The 19582-nt window shown below is 42.1% G+C and overlaps 1 protein-coding gene across 2 annotated transcripts; it reads right to left on the bottom strand.

Annotated features, from left to right (window-relative positions):
* Positions 1-338: 338 nt before the first annotated feature.
* Positions 339-17956, bottom strand: parla (presenilin associated, rhomboid-like a). 2 transcript variants are annotated; one of them, XM_039649531.2, is made up of 10 exons: positions 17605-17955; positions 17089-17287; positions 16563-16676; positions 16350-16479; positions 14249-14344; positions 13637-13786; positions 13470-13540; positions 2949-3050; positions 2762-2859; positions 339-1179 (listed from the first exon to the last, which is right to left on the bottom strand). In XM_039649531.2, exons 1-10 carry the CDS (start codon positions 17682-17684, stop codon positions 1056-1058), a joined length of 1164 nt encoding a protein of 387 aa, XP_039505465.2. In that variant the 5' UTR covers positions 17685-17955; the 3' UTR covers positions 339-1055. The 2 variants fall into 2 exon arrangements, 1 of the variants encoding a protein (XP_039505465.2); XR_005618150.2 differs by having other exon boundaries at positions 1065-1179; positions 2707-2859; positions 17605-17956.
* Between the last annotated feature and the right edge of the window lie 1626 nt (positions 17957-19582).

Genomic DNA, 19582 nt, shown 5'->3' with positions numbered 1-19582 from the left:
TTACACACAATAAACATCTGGTGAATCAGAATTATAAGATTTATAGTCACATACATTTTTCTCTCTGTCTCCAAGATTCTATGGTATTGTTCTGTCTAACTTCCTGTTTTCATGTGCTTTCTGTATGTTTTTAAGTATACGTTTAAGTGTAGTATCTCAGTATTGGTATGTTATGTTTACAAAATATAAAAAATTTTTATAAGGTATTATAGGTAATTTCACTTTTTACAAGAAAAGAAATCATGAAAATTTGACAGTAAACAGCTATCTTATGGCAATTTTAAAGGAGATAAATGTCCACAGAAATCTGCAGTCAGCATTAATAAAGAGATCATGCAAACTTTGAATACATTTATTGTCTCTTAATATTTTGACAGTATTCTCTCCTGAGGTGAGTAGAAAGCTTTTCATGAAAGTCCACCAATAACTTTATCTAATAAATAGATTCATATTTTAAAACCCTTTGTAAAAACATAACACAGTCATGTTCTATTGGACAGATGCCTTTGGCCTGTATTTCACCTTAGACTTGAGATTTGAGAATGTTCCAAGAGGCGCTTCCTTTGAAGTCAGATGCTCTTTTGGAATATTAATTCCCAGATAATCTGATCTCTCATACAGACTAGTTAACATGCTGATGTCAGAGAATTGGATTAATGACCAAGCAATAGTGCAGCAGTGAATTGCATTCGATATTTCCATAAAAACATACAACTTTGCTTATTTCCAGGTTTTACATTAAATTCCGAATCCCAGATTTTCTATATGGTCTCAGACCTCACTATACACAAACATACTGAGCTCCACGTAGAGATCGATGCCTTTGTCCTCAGACAATAGCGCTGCTGCGAAATGTCATGGGGATTCTTTTTATAGGCTTCTTCTTACAACCCTTTTTTCCTTTAATGATAGGACAACAGGCTTGAGAAAAGAAGGAGACGTGTACTGAGCATCTGCACTAATTCTTCGAATTTACGTTAGTCAGTCAGTATTCTGAAGGAAAGTTCTGTTTCTGAAATGAGAGGGTCCAGTGATCTTGAGGCAGCTGAATAATCCTAAACTTGACCACCACCTCCTGGTCGGGGTCTGCCGTTGGGCTTGTTCCTTAGTTCATGCCATAATCTCACCAGTGGCTCGCGGTTCCTCCAGATCATTTCATTACCATATGCAATGTACCACCTGGAAGAAAATGAAATTAAAGGTAAAAGGTGAGAGAGAACATAACCAAATGTCCAAATGCTTAAATCCCTCATGATAAATCACTAGATGAGTTCAACCATTTCTCTTATATTGAAACTCTCTTATATGCTTCTGCTTTTTTTAGTCCACAGAACATTTGATTTAATAAAAATATTTGTGAAGAAACATGGGTCTTCAATATTTTTGGTCGTTTAAAATGAGCTGAGCCGTGGGTTGCAAACCACAGCTCTAACATATACAGTAGATGACCTCAAAACTGACACACATGGGCACTTTCATTCACAAGACGCAAATCAGCGGTAGACACGACGCAAGCGTTTTTCTTTTTGCTAGTTTCAGCCTGACGCATGACTTGGTTGTTTAAATAGCAAATGCATTTGCACCTACAGTATTTGTGCGCCCATGGGCGGCTGGTCTGAAAATGAGATGTGTTCAGGAGCATTGTTGGCGCATTGGTACTTTGAGGCAACTGAAATAGACTGTGTCATTGACCAACAAAAACATGGTCTAAAGTAAATTTTTTAAATAAGCCTATAGGCGGGTCCACAACACGTGTACACTTACACACACAGGGCACACAAACATGCCAAATATAAAAAATAAAAGGATTACATTGTAAAAGATTATCATAGTGTACATAAAGATATGGTTCAACACAGCTTTCCCGTATATGGTCTGCTGGCACGGTTTAACCTTGAGTACTAGCAGATTCGGTTTCCTCTTTGGAGAAGCGTTCAGTCTTTCTGGTTGCAAATTGCAAAAAAACACCCACTACTCATTAAAGGAGTAGTTCACTTTAAAAAAAAAAACAAAAAAAAAAAAAAAACTTTTGCTGATAATTTACTCACCCCCATGTCATCCAAGATGTCCATGTCTTTCTTTCTTCAGTTGAAAAGAAATTAAGGTTTTTGATGAAAACATTCCAGGATTTTTCACCATATAATGGACTTCACCCCCTAGATTTCGCTTATCTAGCGAAACGATCAGTCATTTCAAAAATAAAAAAAAGTATAAGTTTTATAAGCACAAATGCTCGCTTTGCTCTGTTCTGTGATGAGCGTTCGTGACTCTCCTGTTCAAACTCGTTCATCAAAATGAATAAATCTAGATAAAAGATAAGACCTTTATTCATCGTCTGGTGTCGTTTAAAGCCCTTTGCAGCTGCAATGAAACTCTCATTTGGACCTTGAACCGTTTGGTTCCCAATGAAGTCCATTATATGGAGAAAATCCTGGAATGTTTCCATCAAAAACCTTAATTTCTTTTCGACTGAAGAAAGAAAGACATGGACATCTTGGATGACATGGGGGTGAGTAAATTATCAGTATATAACTACTCTTTTGTGAACTTACTTAAACTAGCAAACGTGGATGCGCTAGGGCCCATGGACTACGAGTGACAAAAAGGATAGTTCTGGTCCTTGATTATGATTGGTTGAGCTGTGCTCTAAGCTGTTGTAAATGACACTACAAACATACACCAGTGACCCCTAAAATGGGTAGATACCTATTCTTTACACCCCCACTGTTATCAGTTGTGTGGAGAACAGTGAAGCACTCACACTCCAAACAGAGCTCCACCAAGATGGGCTGCATGATCAAAAAACCTCCAGCCCAGGAGGAGACCAGCTGTATCCAAAGCAACAAGAGCTTTCAAAGCCTAGAACATATGAAACAACATTATTGACATCTCACTCCGCAAATACGAAGGAATAGGATAAACCTGAATTATTTTGCAGACCCACTTACATTTCCTGCAGTGAAGCTGACCATAGGAAGCAAGAGGATGCCCAGCTTAGCTTCAGGAGTCTTGGTGCAGACTGCTGCCAGAACCGTCATGATGGCCCCTGACTGCAGGACACAAATCAATATCAAAGAGGCCTTTATAGCACTGGAACACCGGCAGTGTTTAATATGTTCACTATATATATATATATATATATATATATATATATATATATATACACTGTAAACACAGCCGATTAATTGAACTGCATATTTTGTGGGGAATATTAAATATAAATGTACAGATTTGTTTATTTCTTCATGTGCAAAATAACTGCCATTTACATAAAGATGAAATATATATGATCAAAAATTATTCTGTTACTACATTAAACATAAAAGTTAATTGATATTTTAAGTTAATATGTTAATCCCCCGACAGCATTTTTCTTTTTAAAAAGTTGACATTGTCATTTTCATGTCCCCCCAAATATTTTGTTGCAGGAATATCTGAAAACGCAATACATACAAAAAGAATGGACCTCTGCTTTAAAAAATAAAAAAAAAATAAAAAAAAAATAGTGTTTTTATCAACAACTGAATGTGGGTTGAAAGTTTCATAAGAAAAGATTCATAAAAAAAAAAAAACTTTTTGAACAAATAGCTAAGAAAGTCTCCTTTTGTCAAAGACTATGTCTGGATAGGATTCAGAACAATGGTCAAAAAGTAGATGGAGTCCAACAACCCAAAATCTTCACGGTCCTATAGCTCATCCTGAGTTGATACTTCATCCTCGATTTTGTTAGGCAGTTCTCTTACGAGAGGTTAGCTAGCTTACGCTACGGGAAAGATTAATCTTTTATGAGAGGTTGAAGCCAAAAAATAATCCTTTAATTTTGTATCCATTGTCAACGCAGTTCATCTGCAGCAGACCATGAGCGGGCTAGCTAGCAGCTCATTGGTTCGCTCAGGGAGAACTGCTACAGCCTATGAGGGAACCCGGTTGAACTCGCGGCCAATGAGAAGCTGACATGCTCTCATTGCGTCAAAGCCTGCAAAAACGTGGCCCGAGTCTATAAATAGGCGAGTTTCTCGCTGTTTTCCGATTTTCATCAATTCAGAAAGGCTATACGCACCTGCTGATCTCCGAGAGGAAGCCGCGTCGCCATCGAGAAGGCATCTCTTAGCGAGCGTGGACAGAGTCTGAGGAAGCCGGCCGTCTTCGCCACCTTCAGCCATCCTGTGAGCTAACGCCATCCGGCGATGTATCCTTACATTTGTATTTTGATGGTGTAACTTCACAAAAGAGCAGCGAGCACCTTTTTAAAGATGCCTAGCACACGTGCGGCTCATGCCGCGCCCCTCTCAGCGCCGGAGTCCCGCGCTGTATGAGGGACGAGCCGCTTACAGCTGTGCCGACCACGGCTAGCTTTCTTTACTTTACAAGAGAGCCAGCCCGTCCCCCGTGCATAGCTTCACCAAAAATGGGTTTATGGTGTGTTAGTTCTGCCGACGCTGGACCTGTTCGCCACTATCACGCCCTCTTATCTGCTTGTGCTATTCAGCTTGTGTCTTTACTGCTGTGGCTCAGTGGTAAAACACAAAGCTTTTCGCGCCAGAGACCAGTGTTCGGTTCAGGCTCTTGCAGATAATTTTATGCAGCTCTGAGCTTGCAGACAGCTTTCTTACGTTACAGAAAGCAGCCGCGCTCCCCCGCCCACATGCGTCAGCGGCGACATGAGAAACGAGTGTGTTTTTAGCCCGCCGAGGCCGGTTTGCACCCATCTCTCTAATGTTTTTAGTCATTAGCTGTTACATCGTGATGTAGAGAGGTCATTGGCCGCTCCCAACAACTGCGCACAGACTTGAAGAGACGTCTAGAACACATTCAAATACTTCAGCTGAATTGCATCATGTCGAGAAGACGCTGTGTTCTACATTGCAAAGACAGTTCAGCCACTTGTTTCCATTGTCCAGGGACGAGCATGTGAAGAATCAGTGGTCAGAGTTTATATTTGCAATGATACCACAACAGTATAGCCCGAACCTTGTGTTCTCATCATTTTAATGACGAATCATTCGCAAGCCGGTTGTTACTGAAGGAGGGCTCAGTATCCAGTGTATATGGATCAGGTTCGTCCTCCTCCGAATCACAATCTGTAAGTATTATCAATAATGTTTGCTGTTATGTTTTCTGTAGCACGCACAATATAGTTATATTATGTTGTGTGTGTTGTGTAACTCCGCGCAGCTTCTAAGCAGGGTAAAGTTAGTTTTGTTTTTGATATTCACCAAACATTCACTGAAAAATGGAAATTACCTCCTAAACAACTTAGCCAAATATGACTTCGCTCTATATAATAGGCACTGCCCCTCAAAAGCCTCCGCAATGTGAGTTTCACCGGGAGAGCTTGCTCTTGACGGAGACGCGAGTAAGGGACCGTGTGGAAAGTGCACTTTTTCCGACACGTTTGTTCAAACACTATATACAATTTTCAACACTTGACAAGCTATAATCCTGGTTATGGGCACAGTTCGGGTGTACCCCCCTGTGAGGGGTGATGGGGGTATGTGGTGAGCAGGACGGCCGAGGGACGTGACAGAAAGTCGCGAGGCCGGTGTTGCGATTGCTAATGAGCAGCACCTGCGAAGCACCGGTCTCGCATCTCTCACGAAGGAGCAGAGGCATAAAGGGGGAGCGACGGAGTGGATGATCGAGAGAGGAACAGGGCTGTTTTTGTTTGTGTTTTATACTTTATTTTGGTAAGCCAGCAGTCATCCGCGAGGGGCTGCTGGCCGGTATTTATGTTTTATTTTGGGTAGCCATGAGGAACTGCTGGCAGGCAATTTGTTTATTTCGTTTAAATAAAGTTTTATTTTTTGATTGTTATCCGGTTCCTGCCTCCTTCTTCCCTGAACCTTGTTACAGATGCTTTTTCTGTTCAAGTGTAATAGGTGCCCACACCCCTGTGCTCACCCATATTAAAACACAGCATTCCCGTGTCTAACAGAGCCCACTCTCTTAGCTGGCTATGCCGCTAGAGTGTTATCTGTAACAGATGTGCCCATGACTGTGCTCACATCTTCTTTCTGCCCGCTCTATTACACGGCCAGGTCGCACGCATCCCAGCCTCTTCAGTCTCGTGCCCACTTGCAGTGCTCACGTTTCTACATGCACGCGGCCCCACGCACGTCACAAGTGCAGCCTTTTCAGGCTATATATAGTCTTCTGCCTCTTACAGCGCTCACGTTTCTAACACGCACTTGCGCGCCTGTATCAGGCTAAAATGCAATCAGGCATAAGTGCATAATGTCTGGCTTACGCCAAACATGCTATAGGTGTAGCATATGTGCCCACAGCTCAGTGTTTACTCCTACACACAAACACCACACCCGTGCCCGAGACCACGCTCGCTCATCACACCGTGACTCGCTCCCCATTCACGTTTATCGGGAAGTCACTCACTAAACAGCCATTGGCTGTTCGCGAGCCGTCACGCACAAGCACTGTAAGCGCGCTCACACACTTGTTCAGCCCACTATGTGTATACACATACTGTACATGTGTATGTATACACACGCCTTTTGTGTCGAATATGTGCCCACAATCCTGTGTACGCCCATACACAAAAGCACCACACTCCCCGTGTCTCGGTCAGAGCCCACTCACATAAAGCGGACACTGCCCGCTGGAGTGTCAGAGTTCATAAGCGAGCCGTGCATGCGTCCCTCCTCTGCATAAAAGCCTCTTGTGTAGAAAAATGTGCCCACATTCCTGTGTTCACCCATACACAAAAGCACCACATGTCCCGTGTCTCTCTCAGAGCCCACTCCCATAGAGCGGACATAGCCCACTCGAGTGTCAGAGTGCATAAACGCGCCTGTTACACGGCCCATAAACTCCTCTCCGAGTGTAAGTCCCGTTGCCTTAAACATTCTAGCGTGCCCACACACTGTGTCCAGCCCGCTATGTGCAACAATCAGGGCGATATAGCCATTCACCCGCTAGCGTCACGTTTCTAAGCGTGGGAAGCTATTCCGGGAATCTCCCCATGGGTGCTAAGCACAATAAAATACGGCTATCTGTTACAGTTCCGTCGCCGCTGTCCAGTCAGTCCGTTATTTTTTTGTCCCCAAGAAAGACGGCGCCTCAGACCAATCTTAGATCTCAGATTTTTGAACAAAGAACTCATGAGGAGACCGTTCAAAATGCTTACAGTTAAGAAACACCTCGCGCATGTACGCCAGGGGGACTGGTTCATCTCTCTAGATCTGAAAGATGCCTATTTTTAGATCCAGATAAATCCCTGTCACAGGCGAAATGTAGAAAAGGCCTTCGACGGCCAGGTTTATCAATACACCGTCCTCCCGTTCGGCCTATCCCTAACACCCTGTACGTTCATGAAGTGCATGGATATGGTGCTCGCCCCCCTGCGGAGTCAGGGGCTGCGAATTTTGAACTATTTGGACGACTGGCTGATTTTGGCACAATCACAGATGGAGTTACTGTCTCATCGTACAGTTCTCCTCGACCATCTGAACACATTGGACCTCTCTGTCAACTGGACAAAAAGCTCACTTCAGTCCAGTCAGACAATTTCTTTCCTGGGAATAGATCTAGACTCAGTGGCTATGACGGCTCGCTTATCTACACACCACGCACGCCGTGTTCAGCGTCTTGCCGCATCCTTTCAGATGAAAACTTTTCAGAAGGCGCTGGGTTACATGGCCTCAGCCGCCGCAGTGCTTCAGCTGGGTCTCCTGCGCATGCGCCCCCTTCAGCTTTGGTTGAAGAGACACATCCAACTCAGGTTGGGGCGCGGTCTGCGAGGGCTCATCGGCCTCTGGCCACTGGTCAGTTCAAGAGAGCTCCCTACACATAAACTGTCTGGAGATGATCGCGGTCGAGAAAGCGCTCGTGTTTTTCCTCCCGCGCATTCGGGGTCACCACGTATTGATCCGCTCGGACAATACGGCTGTAAAACAGGTCTCAACCGTCAGGGCGGTGTCAGATCCAGGAACCTCTTCCTGCTGACGAAACGCATTTTAGTTTGGTCCCAGAGCCACCTGCTCATGCTAAGAGCGACGCATGTGCCGGGCCATCTGAACGACGGACCAGACAGACTGTCCAGGAACCCCATACTTCCGGGAGAATGCACGTTCAAACAGTCCAGAAACTGTGGCGAATATTCGGCAGAGCAGAGGTGGATCTCTTCGCGTCAGAGGAGAACGCTCACTGCCCAATATTTCTCTCAAAGAGCGAGGACGCGCTAGCCCAGGAGTGGCCCAGCCGCCCGCTTTATGCATTCCCTCCGGTCTCCCTGTTGCCACAGGTTTTACAGAGGATCAGGGAAACACGCCACTCGGTGCTCCTCATAGCCCCGCGTTGGGAGAGTCAGACTTGGTTCCCGGAGCTCGCTCAGCTGTCGCAGACAGCCCTGTGGCCCATTCCAGTCAGAGCAGATCTCCTCTCTCAAGCTTGCAGTGTGATTTGGCATCCCCATCCTCAGCGCTGGGTGCTTCATGCTTTGGTGATCAACGACTATCCGTTGCTTTGCCAGAGGGAGTGTTAAACACGATCATGAACGCCAGAGCGGCTTCTACTGGAAGCTCTATGCGTCAAAATGGTCTGTGTTCTCAAAATGGTGCACCGACAAAAACCTAGACCCACTGCGGTGCGAGGTGTCGTCTTTGCTCGTCTTCCTTCAGGAGATGCTGGACAAGGGCAGGTCCCCATCCACTCTCAAGGTTTACGTGGCAGCTGTCGCGGCGTTCGCTGAACCCCGACGCGCTCTGTCTTAAGGAAAAGACGAGCTAGTCATCCACTTCCTCAGGGGAGCTAGAAGGACGAACCCCCGCGCCCCCCTTCATTTCCCATTTGGGATCTTTCTATAGTTCTCGAAGCTATGAAAGCCCCCCCGTTCGAACCATTAGAGTCTGTGGACCTAAAATACCTCTCGCTAAAAACCGTTTTTCTGATTGCCCTGTCATCAGTTAAACGCGTGGGAGACCTTCACGTGCTCTCTTCTAGCGCAGCGTGTCTCGAATTTGGACCCAATGACTCAAACCTAGAAGCGATTGGTACCCTGTTCAGGGCTCAGGTTATTTCCCTATCGGCTCTGCCCGCATCCGATAGTGAATGTGACGCCAATCTCCTTTGTCCGGTTCGGGCTCTGAGATTGTACACTACACACGCTGCCGCGTTCAGACGCTCTGTACAGCTTTTCATTTCGTTCGGTGGGCGTACTAATGGTCTGGCCGCCTCGAAACAGACACTATCCAGATGGATAGTGGACGCTATTGTTTCTGTTTATGCATCTAAAAACCTGCCATGCCCTCTGGGCATCAGGGCTCATTCCACTAGAGGCATGGCCTCATCGTGGGCATGGTCCAGCGGCATTTCCATTCAAGACATATGCGTGGCAGCGGGATGGGCTTCCCCTTCCACCTTTGTCAGATTTTACAATCTGGAAGTACCCGCCCTGCAGGCTAAACTACTAGCAGTCTAGTATGCTTCAGCTCTTCTGTTTTGAGCTGCACTATTGGGAGTAACACTTATAAAACCGGCGTGCCACTTGTTCTTCCCTCGTGATTATGTACTACACAATCCCGGCCCGCTTGCTGGTCCTTTCATGTTCACGTACATTAATAAAGTACCAGTAAAGTCAAAATTAAGTATGTGTTCTGAGTTTGTCACACCACAGAAAAATGTGTTATTAGCCACCCAGCCAAATTTGAATGATAAAAAAGCTGGCAAGTACATAAAATAAGCTATCAAAATCTTAAAAAAATTAGCAGTTATCTCTGTTCTCAAACGCTGGGGGCGTGTTCGCTGGCTGTGCTGAAACCACGCCCACTAGCGGGAAAGCTGTCGACGGTGATATTAGGTGAAACTGCTTTCGCGACGGGAGGATGAACACTGAGGCGGGAGATAGTCGTTTCGGTCCCGTTCACCAGTAACAGTGGATTAGTCTCAGCCTCAGACGTCACGCCCACGGAACGTTGGCTAAACGTCTGATGCATATGGTACACTTAACTGGAAACACTTCAGGAATGTCGAAGTCGTCATCTGATTGGTTGAATTTTATCGGATTTCCGGGGGGCGTCAGTGTCGCGTTTATTTTCGGTCCGCCGGGAAACAAAGCGCAGATGTGTGATTGCGGAAGAAAAACTGTTCTGTTTATATGAGTGGCCTATGTGAGTGACAATGAGCATTTCTCAAGATCAGCTAAACGTAGTTGTATGTCCCCTCCAATCTATTATGGAAGATCAAGTGAAGTACTTAATTGCGAAGGGTATATCAGCTGCGTTTGTGGACAAACATGAAACAGACGCTGACATCGCAGCTGGCCGATTCAGTATTCATATATAGGTCGCGCACACTGGATTATAAGGCACATAAGATACTGCAGAGTCAAACGTTTGACTGGGTTTGCGTTATGCATCCACTAGATGTGCTAAAGGCTAAAGGGAATGTAGCAAGTGCGCGGCGCCGGAGGTGAGGCGTTTATTTAGTAGGCGTGAGCGCACTGGGGCGGGGACGTAACTTACATTCGTGTGACAAAGCGGACATAAGATGGACATGAGCGAGTTCGTGGGTGAATTTAATAACACGGAGCGTTGTTAGCGCCTCCGGTGACTGCTGACTGACTTGTTGCACACCGGTCTGTTGTTGTGGGGACATTTCCACGCCCCGAAACATGACGCTGAATAGTGTTGTCACGGTACCAAAATTTCAGTATTCGGTACCGATACCAGTTAAAATTCACGGTTCTCGGTACCAATTTCGGTACCAAAGCTTAGTTTAAATGTACATATATTTAAGTGTTTATCACGGTTACAAGTATGGAAACTGTACATTTGTATTATAAACACTTTAGAAAAAGATTAGATAAAATGACCTAAAATAAACAATAGTATACACTAACACATTTTTAAAGTTGTTTGTAAGGTTTTAATCCATTATTTATTTAATGCACAATGAATTAAGTGAACAAACATGAACAATCAGGTGTTTGTAATAAATAACATTTTCAAACATTAATTAATGTTGTAAAAATATATTGTTCACTCAATGTGTTGATAACTAAGTAATGTTTATGAATGGTATCTTTGTAGCATTACCATAAAACATGTTTTATTTGACTTGACTGTCCTTTTATTAATCTAAAACTGCATTCATATTTAATTTTAAAAAGGCTTTTTAAACCTGCTGAGTTATAAAGGCAAGAATACGCCTAGAACTGGCATTGACATTAAATGACAATACTAATACCATAGTACTCTGGTGTCGGGTAGATACTACTGTGCTCATGTACTCGTAAAACTACCCCGAAAGCACTTTAGAGGCCGTTCACATGTCGCGCGTGTTTTTTAATTATATTTTTGCGCGTGCTTATTCTTTCCAAAGCGCTTGCTCTCACGCGGCATCTGTCGTTGCTATGCAACGCCAACGAGTTTTTATTAGGAGCGTGCTTGAATCACGCCTATATTTGAAATTGCGAATTTGCATGTAATCGGCCTCTTATGGCAACGTGACATTAGCCTAATCCAAAATATTTCCATATGTGGCTCTTTCCTCCTTTCGTTTCAACAAGTGGATTCAGAGAGAGAGAGCCATATCAGCGTTATGAAGAGGACGCAACTGTGCACGTTTCAGACATCGCGTCTAGAACAGAACTGGATTAACCTGGTACTCGGTACCTAGAAAAGCTGGTACCGTAACATTTTTTTTTTTAGTACCGACTTGGTACCGAAGTACCGAGTTTTTTGACAACACTAACGCTGAACGAAACGAACTGTAATTGGTTGTTTGACATGTCGGTCTAACGGCCTTATGGGCGGGCCTTGACCAAAGAAAGCTGCTATGAATTCCAGACCTTCAGCCGTCAGTCTGAAGGTCTGGCTACGCGAGACTAACAGTGGATTATCAGTGAATCCCATTTGTCTCTGAGGAAAGTTTATAAAACTATCCAGTGTAAAATGATCACTACAGAGGCGGGTGTTGGCGGTGATCCTCAGCTCTTCTTCAAGGTTGGCTCTCTAAAAACCTCTTCTTGATGTGATCATTTTTAGGGAATTTAAATGAAGATACCGATCTGTTTTGTACGTGATCGCATCCAGGTAGCCTATTTATGTCCGTGTTGAAGGCATAGCTAGGTAGCAAACTGTAGGCTCAGCTGAAGTAACTAATAGTACTGACAGTCACTTGCGATTGAGCGGTGAATGCGAATGTGCTGCTCGGGGAGTGTTATTGTGTGTTAGGGGAGAGATCAGACTCTGTGCGACATCAAATAGGGGTGTCCCCAGGAGCTCATGGGCTCCAGTGCATCATCGAGCCCTGTTTTAGCCCCGCCCAAACAATCCGTAAAATTGCAATGGTGAAAAACTGTTTAACGGTCTAACTCCACATTTCAGTACTTCACAGTCTTTGTAATATGTTTTAGCAATACATATGTAACATTTATAATGTGTTTAGAACTTTTTTGTAGAATTGCCTTTGCAGGGACTTTAATTCCCACTTATAACAGTCCCCCGGGATCCCTCCCCCGGGACTCATTGTGGATGCTTAGCGCGCACGGCGTTGACCATGCGTTCCCGTAGTGTAAGCTAGCTTACGCAATGCGAGAGAACCTCTCATAAGAGAACGAATCGGTTACCTAACGTAACCTCGGTTCTCTCTAGATGAGGGAACGAGTATTGTGTTCCCGGCCGTGCTTGCGCTACTAGTGTTCTCGCTTCATTCAATGAAAACCGGAAAACAGCGGGAAACTCGCCTATTTATAGACTCGGGCCATGCCTTTTTGGCAGGCTTTGACGCAATGAGAGCGTGTCAGCAACGAGTTCCCTCATAGGCTGTAGCAGTTCTCCCTGAGTGAACCAATGAGCTGCTAGCTAGCCTGCTCATGGTCTGCTGCAGATGAACTGTTTGACAATGGATACAATATTTAAGGATAATTTTTTGGCTTCAACTTCTCAGAAAAGATGAATCTTTCCCATAGCGTAAGCTAACTTACGCAATACTCGTTCCCTCATCTAGAGAGAACTGAGGTTACCTTAGGTAACCGATTCGTTTTGATTTATATGTTGTTTAATGTTGATGATCGCGTTATTTTACATATTCATCTGATTACATATGCTAGTTTGTTTATGCTTCTTTTTCGCCCCCGTGTTTTAACCCAGAGTTTCTGTACTCTTTCTGATGATGTGTCATAGCGCCCCCTAAAGTATAATGGTAAAAACACAGAAAGCCAGAAAATTCCATCAATAATGGGTAAAGAGTTAACTTTTACAGCTTTTAACATGCAGATAAGAGGTTTTTATGGAAGTTATTATACAATGTGCATATGTTAATTTGTTATGTTTTGTCTTCGTTTGTTATGGTTATTAGATAGCAGAAGATTTTCTGGTAAGACCCCATGCACCAGATGTAACAAAAATAACTATGGGTGCTGTTACTATCATGTGGATTTGACCAATAAGTATTCAATTTGTTCATTTATAATTGGCTTATAAGTTGGATTTTGCAGGACACAGGAAACTCACCGCTCCTAGCGAAGGACCCAGACGACCAGTAGCTGTCTTAAACACGTAACTGACAAATGTGGAGATTACACCTTAAGAAAATACATTTATCAAATTAGACCAGGACTGTATGTGCTAAAATACAGACAGATAATATTTTTTTAGTGTTTATTAAACAATTTACCAACCTCCAGACAGATAAAGGGCCAAAAACTGCTCTCTCCCAAGCAGAGAGACAATGCTAGAAGAGAAGGTCCATAGCACATACATGTTGGTCACCATGTGAATGATGGAGTAATGGCTGAAAGAAGACAGAACCATAGGAAGGCAACGTGTCTCTGAAATAAAAACAAAGCAGGCTAAAGGTTGACGGCAAAACCTACCAGGAACATCTTGCCAAAAATGGTGGTTACACACAAACCAATGGTATCTGTCAAAATAAATACACTTAAAGCAATAGTTCACCCCAAAATGAAAATACTGCCATTATTTCCTCACCCTCATGTCGTTACAAACTTGTAAGACTTTTTCTTTCTTCAGCGAAACAAAAGATATTTTAAAGAAAGTTTCCATTGTATTTGCCCATACAATGAAAGGCAGTGAGATCCAGAAGAACATGACAGAACCCAATGACTTTCATTGTACAGAAAAAAAAAATAATAACACTGAGATATTTTCTTTTGTGTTCTGCAGAAGAAAGAAAGAACATCATACAGATGATTCATTTTTATTCTGGGTGAACTATCAATTTAAGAAATTTCTCACTGAACCACATTGAATGACTCTCAGCACTCACTTACTGGAAGCAGGGTTAGATGTAAAGTACTTGACCAAAGAGCGTTGCATTGAAGGTATTCTCCAACAACACAGAACCAGAGTGTTTAGAGCTATGATACCTAAAAAAACAAGGTGATATTGGGGTGTGAACGTAAAGGCAGAAAGCAGACTATAGTTTGGACCTACAGAAGAGGGCTTTTCACCCCAGGTCATTGTTAACCCTGGTTAAACACTGCCTCACATTCTTTTTTGTTTATTTAACAGGAACAATGCAGAAAAAAACATTGATATAATTTCGAGCAGCTGATGCTCTACATAGAGGCTTCTAGCCAAAGGCTAAATTGCAGCCCAAATCTCTAGTTAAACTTTTAAAAAAGCTAAGCAATAAGACTGTGAACAACCATCAATGTTTGTTTACAAACCTGCATTTTTTAAGATTTCTTTGAAAAATGCTCTACTTTGTTTGCACTTTCAGTTCAACTGGCAAACTGACCCAAAGCAGTGTACCGTTAACTGAAAATGTAGACTTTGCAAATGTAGTTTTTCTCTTCGGTAGGCTACCATCCAATTCTGATTAGTTGCATGTCTTGTAGTGCACCTCTTACTACTCAGTTTGGATATTAATTGGCATATGATATCTGAAGAAAGTTTGTTTAAGATTCTTTTAAAACCATTTTAATTATATATATATATACACACACACACACACACACAGTCTAATCATAAAACAATTCAAGTTTTTTTTCTGATAGTTCTACACAGCATCTTTACATGCACATCAATTTTAATAGAGAATCTAAAATAACCCCTAGATATTTAAAATCATGAACTGTCTTTATTGCCTTTTGATTAATTATAATTTCCCCAGGGTCAAAATAATTAATCCCGGCCGGGTATTCATGTTTGCAACGTTGAGCGATGTAGCCAATCACAGACATATATGTGTTGATTTCTAGGAACGCAATGGCCAACAATTAATCTTGGGTATTCATGTGCTGCCGTTTCATACTGTACATCCCTAATCCCTGGGTTAACGTCCTTGTTTGCATATTTGCAGTGTCGGTGTCACGCGATATGTTCACATAACAGCTCTAGCACTACACATCTATCAAGTATTTTATTTAAAGGATTAGTTCAGTGCAGAATTAAAATTTAATAATATATTTACTCACCCCCACGTTATCCAAGATATTTATGTCTTTCTTTCTTCAGTCTTCAATTAAGAAATTAAGGTTTTTGAGGAAAACATTCCAGGATATTTCTCAAGTTGTTTGCATGACTGTAAGTTAGCCTGCTTGTTTTTATGTTATAACAGTGTGGTTTGTGTGTTAATGCTTTAATAACAAATAATTTATGTGTATGATGGTGACATGTAAGCTAATTTGAAAGTATTTGGAGGTACAGAAAAAAAAAGTATTTTTGCGGGCAGGAGCGGGAAAAAACATGTTGCGGGCGGGAGAAGGAAAAATAGAAAGTAGTTGGGAACGTCAGTTATAATAATGACCCCCGTATAAAAAAAAAAAAAAAAAATTGTTAAATTGGTTTTAAAAGGTATTAAATTGGGCTCAAGCTCATTATTACAGTTAATGTGTCTGGCCGGGCCAGGCTCGGACACAATGTGCCCGGGTAGGATCGGGCTTTTACAGGCACGAATTAGCCGTTTGTCCTTGGGGAACTTGTGGAGCCCGTTTTTGATGTATTCGTACATCCCACACAAACACAATAGTTAACATTTTTGCTAGCTAGGTCTCCAATGTAACTGCTGACCTATTTGCCGTTTAGACTAACTGTAACTCTAGGCTTGGAGCATAGACCAGCCATAGACAGTAAAAGCTTGGAGTGCCTTTTATGACGTCACGCCTAGCCTATTGGAAGGGAAGGGGGCGTGCTTAAAACCACTGTAAAATGTACCAACTTTTCATATTATATGCTTTTGTTATAAAAAAAAACATAAAAAAACAATTGTGGGCAGTTCTTACCTTTATGTTTAGTAAGCACATTGCATTATCTTCGTGAAAAATGTAACCTGCAATTTACACTTTAAGACAACGATAACCCAGGTTTAAGTGCAGTGTAAAAAAAAGCCCTAAGCCCCTAAACATATATTTTCAATGTAGATCTGACCTGTGACTGTCTTTTGTCCTTCACTGAGTCCACTCCACCAATCATCGACCACAGACATGACCAGAATCACCTGCTTCTGGAAGTGTGACAGTTGATTCCACCAGTTATGCCAGTATGTTGTGTTATGACCCTGCACAGAATGCAACCGCAGTGTTATGAACACAACTGGTAAATTTTCTGGTCTTATAAAATTGTTCTACACTAATATTGTACCTCTCCGAGTTTATCCCGCTTCTCCTCTTTGGCCTCCTCCATGGCCATTTGCACTCGTGACTTTACTGATTCATACTGCAAGATGGCAGCCGTGCCGAACGAGCAGCCTGTAAACTGAAATGGTGTTAGAACAGCCTCTACCGAAACCAACAAATCGACATTTGACAAGCTGAATAAAGCAAATATGTATGGTATGTTTTCAAGATGGCTCTTATCTCCATAATGAGGTAAATGTTTTGACCAAAAATTTTCATGACTCCTCCAGTCAATACATGATACATCAGATTTCTAAAGAAATCCATAGAATACTGGACATATTATCATTTGTAAGCTATTTATTTTGTACAATGATTTAGTAGCATACAGATGTCTCAAACGAGACCCGAGTCGAGAATTAAAGATTATGATCAACATTTAAGATTTTACTTATTTCCATGACTTTTGCAAACATGAAAGTCACAATTTTAAATGTAATAATCACATTTTCAGGTTTCTCATGATTGTGGTGGTAAGAAGAAATACGTACCCCCACTGTGAACACCAGAGGCCTAAAGAGTCTATGTGGTTTTCTGGGTGGCAGTGGTTTAGGGGGCACCTGTTCTCCTGGAAGGGGTGAAACAACATGCTTTTGACCCGCCTCAGTCTCCTCTTGGAGACCTCTTTTTGTCTCGGATTGTCTCTGAGCTTTCTTGAAGCCACATCTTTGCTGAGGATGGATGGTTAATCTACCAAGCAGATTGTATATGTTTTTAGCACCTTTCTCATGTTTTACTGTCTTCCTGTTACATTCAATTTGACCTTTAGCTTGCTAGTCTAGTCTAGTGAGGACAGTAGCAAAAACGCTCAGCGGTGCAAAACATATAGGCAATAAATATAAGTTACACAACCACGAAAAACAATGAGAGACAATTAAAAACAAGTTAAAAAAAACTACTTCAAAACGGTCATCACAACATTGGAGGAGACTGAAAAGTACTTCATGTCATTCTTAGCAAAGCGTGACAACTAACGTTACATGCAAGACTCTGGTAGTTAACGTTACCTGGAGCTTTTTGGAGACAGGAATTGTGTACATAGCGAGTTTATTTTGGCCCGTTTCATGAAGCAACCCCTCCATGCCATGTCCCTGGTTTGCAGAGAGCACTGCTGGGTCGGTACAATGTTTTGTAATACGTCTTGTTTTCGCAACGTCAAGAACCACGTGGTACAACAACAACGCGCGTGCTTTGACTAACACAGACTTAATGTACAAAGATCCAAGCCGAATGTGTTAACTAAAATCATAAAAATAGTATAACTATTAGATTGAATTGCAGCCCGTTCAAAATTTGATACAACCCGAAAATAATATTACAAAACAAATGTTCATGGACGCTATAGCTGCGTCATGTCTGCGCAGAAAGGCAGAAACATCCAAGTGGTCCTCGATGCAGAGCCAAATGGGAGGAGCTGGAGCTCTAGCTCCTCCCCTCGCTGGAGCTCCAGCTTCACCGCGCACGCGCAGGTTAACTTCCGAGCACTCGGCATGATTTCAAAAGCAACATATTTCAGCGCCAGCTTGATTTTTATTGAACACAAATAAAAAAAAAAATACTCTGTTAGTTAGCAAGAGTTGGCTCTGCATCGAGCACCATCTCGAAACATCAGCAGCACTGAAGACCCATCGCCCCGCCCCTCCTTTTCAACAGCATCACTCTGGATTACATATTAGTAGGCTAATGAGTTATTTTTGTCTTCCAACTTCTACTTATTTAGTTGAGCATTAATTGATTACTTAACTAATTAGCAAATGCAATAATAATAAGTATTATTAATATTATTATTATTATTATACACAGCCATTCAAAGGGAAAATATGTTTTTACAGACACTGATTCTGTTCACTAAGGTAGAAAACTGGTTTTGTTTCCTATTGTTTATTATTTTTTATATGCCTACTTTAAAATTTAATTTGTAACTTTGATGGAAACATTTAAGCGTGAGAGATGTCTAAGAAAAAACTGTATTATAATCCTTAAGAACTCACTGTAATGTGAAAATTTCAGAACACTATTACTATATCCACAGTTGAAACGTTTTATGAAAAATAAATGCAATTGTAAGTCAAACACATTTCTCCAGAAACTCAGCCTTGTTCTTTTGAGCAATGAAGATAGCCTACTGTTAGAAGAAACAGAAGAAAGCAAGCCAAATTAGAGAAGAGAAGGCTGTTAATTGGCTCTTTTAGGCAGTTTCTATGAAAAAGCCACAACTGACACTGTAAATAAGAATAAAATAAGAAGAAATTAAAGGAATGGGCCAATACATATCGTAAAGATTAGAGTTAGACGTTTTGAAAAATAATTGTATGGGAATTGTTAGGGGTTAACAGTTAAAGGACCCAGAACCAGATATGAAGAATGAAGACCCGGAGTCGGAATTATAAAAATTAAAGAAAGTTTTACTGAACATAGTTTGCCATTTCATCAGCAGAAGTCAGCTTCAAGACTCCCTCAGGAGTTCGTAGGCCGCCCCCTTACAGTTACAAAGATCACAGCAGTTATACCATTTTCAAGGTCTAAGCTACGTCATTGCTTACACGTTGAATGATTCTCATTGGCTACGATATAGATAAACACAGTAATTTTCCACACATATACAGATAGACGAAACATATCTCCATCGATGAGGCACGTCATGACCTTCCAGGTCACAGATTTGGGTTGCTGGCGCCAGTGTGTCCAGAACAACAACTCATTCAATCTCCAATAATGGCAGTGGTTCCTTAACCTGCAACCAAGAAGACTAGCACTAAACTTTAGTCTAACTGGAGTAAGACTTCAACAAAGAAATAGTGCCTTAAACTGTTGGCTTCAAAGACCCGTTTATGTTTTAACACTCAAACATAAACCAAATCCCTATTTCCCTATTATTTTCACTGTTACTGCATTCACATAGGACACTAGCAAATAGGAGCTCCCATCAAGGCTGAAGAGAGTCTGAGCGGCTTATTATCAGTTAAGTGTACCAAAACATAATGG

The sequence above is a fragment of the Pimephales promelas genome, chromosome 5 (genome assembly GCF_988280905.1).
Source record: "Pimephales promelas chromosome 5, fPimPro1.hap1.1, whole genome shotgun sequence".
In the NCBI taxonomy this organism is placed as follows: Eukaryota; Metazoa; Chordata; class Actinopteri; order Cypriniformes; family Leuciscidae; genus Pimephales; species Pimephales promelas.
The sequence above is the reverse complement of the archived record's forward strand: the minus strand, read 5'-3'. Positions and strand labels throughout refer to the sequence as shown.